Source organism: Carassius gibelio, chromosome A18 (assembly GCF_023724105.1).
Source record: "Carassius gibelio isolate Cgi1373 ecotype wild population from Czech Republic chromosome A18, carGib1.2-hapl.c, whole genome shotgun sequence".
Taxonomy (NCBI): Eukaryota; Metazoa; Chordata; class Actinopteri; order Cypriniformes; family Cyprinidae; genus Carassius; species Carassius gibelio.
The window spans coordinates 29,503,184-29,511,877 of NC_068388.1; the positions used below are offsets into that span (position 1 = coordinate 29,503,184).

At 35.7% G+C, this 8,694-nt stretch overlaps 1 protein-coding gene across 1 annotated transcript; it reads left to right on the top strand.

Annotated features, from left to right (window-relative positions):
* Window positions 1–1,219: 1,219 nt before the first annotated feature.
* LOC127934432 (uncharacterized) lies at window positions 1,220–7,330 on the top strand. The gene is made up of 8 exons (XM_052531807.1): window positions 1,220–1,232; window positions 1,369–1,627; window positions 2,724–2,869; window positions 5,745–6,024; window positions 6,127–6,266; window positions 6,898–6,989; window positions 7,058–7,195; window positions 7,316–7,330. The coding sequence occupies exons 1-8, from the start codon at window positions 1,220–1,222 to the stop codon at window positions 7,328–7,330; spliced, it is 1,083 nt and encodes a 360-aa protein (XP_052387767.1).
* Window positions 7,331–8,694: the final 1,364 nt, after the last annotated feature.

An 8,694-nucleotide genomic window follows, 5' to 3' on the forward strand; every position in this document is an offset into this window, starting at 1 on the left:
TCCCCATCAGTGAACTGATGCTGTATCTGTTTATGATGAAATGTACTGACACTGTTGTGTGATGTCATCAAGTTTAGACACACTTTTAGTGGAGTGGGGCACGGATGACAACACTTGCGTCCAGTGTAGACACAGACAGTGACTGTTCTATTAACAAATTAGTTATTTAAGAAAAAATAAAAAAAAAACATTAATGTCCATGATACTGACTCACTGTGGAGCTGCATTTTTAATTTGAACAGCTATTAATGCCGAGTGGATAGTATTAATTAATTAATTAAACAAATAAAAATAAAAGTCTTTCCAGCATTGGTAATAACATTACTGTTTTTTTTTTGTTTTTTTTTATCATCTCGTCGCAGTTATAAATTTGACTGCTAAATGAATGTTAAAAACTATATTAAAACTTGTTTTGTAAAATTTCTTTGTCATTTGAATATTGATTTAAAAATCAGTTTAAATCATAAATCTGATTTTTTTTAGGCCATATGCTATTTCCCTACTTTAAAATCAAGTAAACAAGGCTCACTTAAAATCACTTAAGTTGTCAGTTAATGAATCCCTTTTTTGCATCATGTGCATTTTGTGGATTTTTATTAGAGAACTTGAGTTTAATCATGAGGACGGTTTATTATGTGTGTACGGTGTGTGCGGCAGTAAAGGGGGCTTTTTGGATGTCTACCTACTGTACCACGAGGGTGATCCAAAAGCAAAAGGAGTCGTCTGCTCTCTAAGCTCCTGCAAACAAAAATACAAAATAAAAGACATGAAAAAAGAACATGAATCAAAACCCTAAAACACACTCTTTGTTTGGTGCTTTGCACAACAATGACTTTATCTTTTCAGAGTAATTTCTCCAAATTTGATATGCGATTAATTAATGTATCACCACATCATGCAATTAATTAGATACAAAATTTAATAGCTTACCAGCCCTATATATATATATATATATATATATATATATATATATATATATATATATATATATATATATATATATATATATATATATATAATTTCTAAATACTGTGTTTCTCATTTCAAGGTTTTTTCTCAGTTCAAACGAAGGCAGGACGTGAAGGTGAGATGTCAATCAAATGCTATTACATCTTTTGTCAGTCAGTTTGTGCTGCTTACAATGTAAATATTACATAAATCTCATTAACTTAAATAGCACAGAAAGACAAATTGCAGTTTATTATTTATTTTATTAAGTATGATTGATGGCAGTTTGAAAATTGTATTCCTGAAATGCATATTTATTTTAACTTAAACTGGCATGTATCCTTTGGAAATTATAATGCTGATTTGATGCTAAAGATTCTTTCTTTTAAGAAGTAAGCTTTTCCATTAAACATATTCCAGTGAACATAGCAACTTGGGGCACACCTGTTCAGTCGACGATAGCTTACAACTGGTATCCCTCAAACGCTCTGGATGGGTTGAGCTCCACCTGCACTCATACATATACACAGAGTGACCCGTGGTGGAAGCTGGACCTGATGAAGACGTACAGCGTGAACAGAGTGACCATCACTAACAGACTGGACTGCTGTAGCAGCAGGATTAACGGGGCAGAGATTCGGATTGGAAACGATTCTTCAGATGTTTCAAACAATTCAATGTGAGTCTCTTTGACATTCGTATATTTTTTTTCTTAATTTTTTTTTTTTTCATATATTCACTATCTATATACAAAACATTAAAATAGTGTAATAAAACAAAATCAAATATCTACAGAAATCAGCAAGTTTACTGGAACTGCCTAAAGGAATTCAAAATCAAATCCTCAAGAAAAAATAATACCTTTTTTATATAAAAAATTCCTTTTTTTTATTCTTTACATACTTCAATAAAAATAATACTGTAAACTTGCTGTTAAGTGAGTCAGATATTGATTCAAACCTATCACTCTCATAAGTGTCATTTCTTCCTGAATCGGACTAAATGGATCATAAGAGTAATTTGTTCATCGGTCGTGCTGTATGCTTATTGTGTTGCATCCAGTGCATGAGGACAACCCAATACAAATACATTCATGCTATTACATTGATCACATATTTGGTACAGACTCTAAACTCGGATAAATTATTGTTTAACAATTTCTTTTTTTAAATGGCAGCATTCAGAGGACGAGTCCGGACTTCAGTGATCACATAATGACATACCTCCACCTATAATACCCATGTTACCACATTCCCTGCGTTGTATTACATTGAAATATAATAATGTACAGATCAAACACTGAGGAAAACATATCGTTGATAACACATGTACATCACAGAGACATCTATTTGCCATTTGCTTTCATATCTGCAATACGTTTTCTTTTGAACGTTTGCTTTGTCTGCAATATGTCTGTAGGACATTTCCTATCAGATGTCAAACAGAGGTTTATGAGATGCCTTTAAGTGATTTAAAATGTAATTAAAACTGACATCTTACAGATGTACATGTGCCATCTGGAATATAGGTCAAGTGCTAAGGCTATGGTCACAAGACCATTTGTAACATTACAAAATTCAACAACACCATTTCCCTCTGAAGTGTCTCACAGGAAAGATGGATACAGACAACACAACTTTGTTTTCTATGTGTAATAATGAAAAATAAAAATGTGCATAATTGTACAAATAATTGTACATTAAGCGGCAATAGAGGCATCATACTAATAATAAGCAACAAACACAGGAGCTACTCACTCTTTCATCTTTCTCCAGATGTGCTGCAATTCCTACTATTCCAGCAGGAGCTACCTACAGCTACTCGTGTGGTGGGATGGAGGGACGTTACGTTATTGTGGATATTCCTGGAGCTTCACAGATTCTGACTCTCTGTGAAGTGGGAGTCTATGTGATTTTTCCAGGTAATCCAAAGCTACTTAACAACCTAGTCTAAACTCTTTCAAGGGTTTCATTAGGCTTTTTTTAATGTTGTTCTCATTTCATTACAGCACTTTTTGATATAGTTCACTCTAGTGAGATTCAAAGACTTATTTTATACTCAGACGGTGCTCACATATAATTATGAATGGCAGAAAGCAAAATGCACAATTTGGCAGAATAAGGCCCATCCTCTAAATAAAAGGATCTAATAGGCAGTTGGTAAAATTGTCATTAGAAGCTCTGGTTGCCATAGAAAGAGTTTGTTCTGATAAAGGACGGTACATCTGGAAATCCTGTATAATCACATTGACTATTTCAACAATGTCCTTATTACATTTCTTAGTCACACTGTTGTATATGGAGGATCAGAAAGCTCTCGGATTTCATCAAAAATATCTTAATTTGTGTTCCGAAAGATGAATGAAGGTCTTACAGGTTTGGAACAACATGAGGGTAATTAATTGACTAATTTTCATTTTTGGAGAATCTAACTATTAAAGTATTTTTTTAATTGTTTTTATTTAATTTTTGACTGATCAAATGCAGAGTTTTGTGAAGTGTAGAGTAACACATATTGTTTGCCGTTCTTACAATCACAAGTGCAGAGATGGAATTATGTTTACAAACAGTGTCCTCTGGTTTTTGCTTATAACTGGCATTGAAACGACGACAGACATAGATGTGCTTTGTTTCATTTCAGAATCAGAATCAGAATCAGAAAGAGCTTTATTGCCAAGTATGCTTGTGCATACAAGGGATTTGTTTAAGTGACATAGGCTTCCAGTACACAGAGACAACAACACACAGACACAAAAAATAAAAATATATATAAAAAAATAGGATAGGAGTGAATAAGATGCAGGGATGTACTAGGATGGAGGGGTAACATATAAATATAAGGATATTGCAATTTGCACAAGTGGGGGACATTTAACTGTTCATGAGGTATATTGCCTGGGCGAAAAAAACTGTTCTTGTGCCTGACTGTTCTGGTGTTTGCGGCTCTGAGGCGCCGGCCAGATGGCAAAAGTTAAAAGATGGGGTGACTTGGATGTGAGGGATCCAGAGTGATTTTCTGAGCCCTTTTCCTCACTCTGGATGTATACAGTTCTTGAAGGGTGGGCAGGGGAGCACCAATAATCCTTTCAGCAGTCCGAACAGTTCTCTGTAGTCTTCTGATGTCTGATTTTGTTGCTGAACCAAACCAGACAGTTATTGAAGTACACAGTATAGACTCAATGACGGCTGAGTAGAACTGTTTCAGCAGCTCCTGTGGCAGGTTTAACTTCCTCAGCTGGCGAAGGAAATACAACCTTTGAACCTTTGGGCCTTTTTCACAATGGAGTCAATGTGATTGTAACACTACAGGTCCTGAGAGATGGTGGTTCCCAGGAATCTGAATGACTCCACTGCAGTCACAGGGCTGTACATGATGGTGAGTGGGGAAAGTGCCGGGGGGTTTCTTCTAAAGTCCACGATCATCTCCACTGTTTTGAGCGTGTTCAGCTCCAGGTTGTTAAGACTGCACCAGACAGCCAGCTGCTCAACCTCTTGTCTGTAAGCAGACTCATCACCATCCTGGATGAGGCCGATGACTGTTGTGTCATCTGCAAACTTCAGGAGCTTGACAGAGGGGTCTTTAGAGGTGCAGTCGTTGGTGTACAGGGAAAAGAGCAGAGGTGAGAGAACACATCCCTGAGGGGCACCAGTGTTGGTGGACCAGCTGTTTGATGTGAATTTCCCCAGTCTCACTAACTGTTGCCTGTCTGTCAGAAAGCTGGTGATCCACTGACAGATAGAGCTAGGAACAGAGAGCTGGGTCAGTTTGGTCTGAAGGGCTGTTGGGATGATGGTGTTGAAAGCCGAACTAAAGTCCACAAATAGGATCCTCACATAAGTCCCTGTTTTGTCCAGATGTTGCAGGATGAAGTGCAATCCCATGTTGATTGCATCATCCACGGACCTGTTTGCTCGGTAAGCAAACTGCAGGGGGTCCAGTAAGGGTCCAGTGATGTTCTTCAGATAAGCCAGAACCAGTTTTTCAAATGATTTCATGACGACAGACATTAGAGCCACAGGTCTGTAGTCATTAAGTCCTGTTATCTTGGGTTTCTTTGGAATGGGGATTATGGTGGAGCGTTTGAAGCAGGAAGGCACTTCACACAACTCCAGGGATCTGTTGAAGATCTGTGAAAAGATGGGGGCCAGCTGGTCAGCACAGATTTTCAGACAGGCTGGTTTCACACTGGATTCTAAAGCAGTGCTGAAGAAAGTGCCTGTTGTGTTTTCACACTGCCAGCGTCATGAGCAGCTTAGCACTCTGATATGTTCGAATCTCACAGTTGGTTCCAATCGATCGGCTTGGTAATCGGAATTCTGCAGAATCTGACTCAGACTCGAAGTGATGGTAAAACTGACAACATTATTAAATGTTCTTTTAATAGCTTTGGAAGCTGAAGCTGAGATGAAGCTGAGATGTTTGACCAATCACAATGCAGCTGAACAATCAGAGCACCCAGAGCTTTTCATAGCAGGGTCTTTGTTGAAATCAACATGTTTTAGGAAGACTGGGCATAGAGGAGCTACAATACTGAAAAAAAACAAAAAAACAAAAACAAACATGAAACATTTGAACATTAAAGCATACTAACCTCTTCTACAATTACACCAAAATTGCCTGAAATAACTGCTCAGAGGAAAAAAATATTCCTTGAAAAGGACATTGTGAATCCTTGACCAGTTCAAACAGATCTTACATAAATTCAATCCTAGATTGATGAAAAGCTCCTCAAACACGTTCAAAGAGTATAAAATATGCTGACTAAAACTATTTCTTGACACTATGACATCTTCCAGGTAATTTGGCGACAGGAAGAACCGTCACACAGTCATCAACCATTAGCACCTGGTTTGCTCAACAAGCTATTGATTTCAATCCAGGTTTCGTCCAGCCATCATCATCGTGTTCCTCAACCACTGCTCAGACTAACCCATGGTGGAGGGTAGATCTGCGTTATATTTACAGAGTAAGTAGAGTTGTCATCACAAACAGACTTGACTGCTGTCCAGAACGAATAAATGGAACGGAGATTCGCATCGGGAATTCTTTGGAGAACAACGGCAACAACAATCCCATGTGAGACCCTATTTCAGTGGCTTTAATATCCATGAACATTTCTAAAAACACATATGAAGAAAGTGTAAAAGTCTTAATGAGGTTTTCTCCATCTCTCTTTAGATGTGCTGTGATCTCTAGCATTCCAGCTGGTGTTTCCTCCACCTACACCTGTAATGATATGGATGGTCGATACGTGAATCTGTTCATTCCTGGAGATTCAAGGTTTCTTACTCTGTGTGAGGTGGAGGTCTATGGAGAAGGTGTGATCAAACAAGGATATTTAGTGTTTTTGAAAACTTTTAATGGCTTCATTTATTTTATTTTTTTAATGCAAATTTTTATTAAAAAAAAATACATTTCAAGAGTTGCATGCTCTCAACAGTCAGTAATTCACCACATAAAATGCATTTATTTTTGACACTAAACCATGTTCATCCGCATCGGGGACATGCACAGATATTTTGAGGGTCAGGTTCTCAAGTTGAAAAAAAGGGCACTTCTCATATTTATTTATTTTTTGTATATTTTTTTCTAAACAAATGTTGAATATATTAGGGGTGTGCTATATTGACAAAATATATATCTCAATACCCTATTAAAAAGTAATATATTTAAAATACATGTATTGCACAATAAGTATAGTTTAAATATATTAACATATTTGCTGACAGATCAATCGAGACTTACTGATATATATATATATATACCTTACACCTTAAACATTAGACAACCTCCCATTGTGTCCATTTAATTTGAAGAGATGCATTTGCATTATATTTCTGTAGATATTTTAGTCACAATGCATTTTATGGTTTTATTATTTGCAATTAGGAAGGTTTTTTTTTTGTTTGTTTGTTTTTTTTGTCCATGGATGTTCATGTACTCTTTCAGGTCCGGTGCTAAAGAAGACCTTTCTGAAGATGAAACTGAAGTCCAGTTCGAGTCTGTCTGAAACTGAAACGAGAGTCCAGCTCCTGTCACAGGTGAGAAAGGAAAACATACAGAAATCTAAGTGCACTGATAGCAGTTTTAAGAGATCTGGTGATTTCAGCTTCAGTCTGCTCTGGTGGAACGAGGGTTTTCTGACATGACGCTGGAATGGTCTCAACCGCCTGAAAAGGAAGTGATACGGAAGGAACCTTCACCAGGTGAGTTTGCTTATAAAAACACTGGAAAACCTGAAAGGAATGTTGATTTTTCAAGTAAAATTGAAATTCTAGTAATAATTATACTAGTAATAATTTCTGCTTATATTACAAATAAAATAGACAATGATGTTTTATGATGTAATGAATTGTTTTATTTACAGCTCAATGCTCTCTAAGAAAGAGATAATGATGATGATGATGATGATGATGATGATGATGGGGAAACCCAAACTTTGCTTCGATGTTTTTCATTTACCTCCTGGAATATTATCTAGTCCTCAATGCTGGCCACAATAAAGTTCTGTGTGAAAATTTTAACTACTAGTTCCTGAAACTGAATTTTGAAACATGCAAACTTAATTATGTAAAGTTGCTTTGAAGTCATTTATATTTTATAAAGTGCAAGTACTCGACAGTGTATTGGTATTGTTATTTATGCATAATTTATATACTTTTATATGTTTTTATAATTTTATAATATTTTATTTTAGTGAAGATCATTTTTATTTTAAGTATTATTATTATAATTATAATTATTATTATTCATTAACATCATTAACATACCTGTGTAGATGATTTTTAGAAAGAACTACATTATTTACTGCAGTTGACTTTTTCAGTTTACTTTACTATAATTTATTTTCCTGTGATGTCCTGAAATTAAATGCAATTCTCAATATTACAGTTTTTCTTAACCAATGACACATTTCTCCAAACTCAGGTTACTGTTCTCAAAGCAGTGGAACACTATGTTTGTCTTAAACAGGTTATAAGTTTTCATCAAGTTTATACAAATTACAAATCATGCAAATTTATAGTTTAGTCATGAATCTCTAGATTGTGCAGGCTGATGGGTTGTTAACTATTAAAGTAGTAACTAGTAAAGTGAATTAGGCATTACCTATTTGCCTGAAATCTCCGATGCTTTTGATGTCTTCTGTGGGCATTCACACCTCACAGCTGGCATTTAAAAGTGCTTAACAGTTTAAGTCAAGGTAAACCCATACAACTGTTTTTCAGAAACGCCATACTGTCAACAGCCTTACCTATTTAACCATAATAACTTACTGAGCAGCAGAAAATAATATACTCACTCATAAATGTAGTCATGCCGCATTGCAAAGCACTCAGAAGAGGGAGTGCTAATTCTTAAAGGGGCCACATCTCTATTCCACTTGCTATTGTGGTTCAGCGATAGTGAAGAGTTGTAATGAAAGTCATGTTTAGTGATAGTTTAAAAATAATAATGAATTTGTTTAAAATATAAAGATACTACTAATAATAAATAATTTCCAATCAGTAGCCCATGTACAATGTAGCTAATAGTAGGACATCTTAACTGGGATTCACTATCATGTTTTCAGTTGGGCTTACAGCAGTTGTAGTACTTCAGTACTATAGAGTGTAGCAGTAGTATCATTTAATTCAGATTGTGTTATTAGCAAATTGTTTATAGCATAAATGCAAAGCGAACCAAGTCAAATTATTACTGTTATTTATAGTAGCAAAAGTATCTGGTTGCATGAAATTTCATTGATAA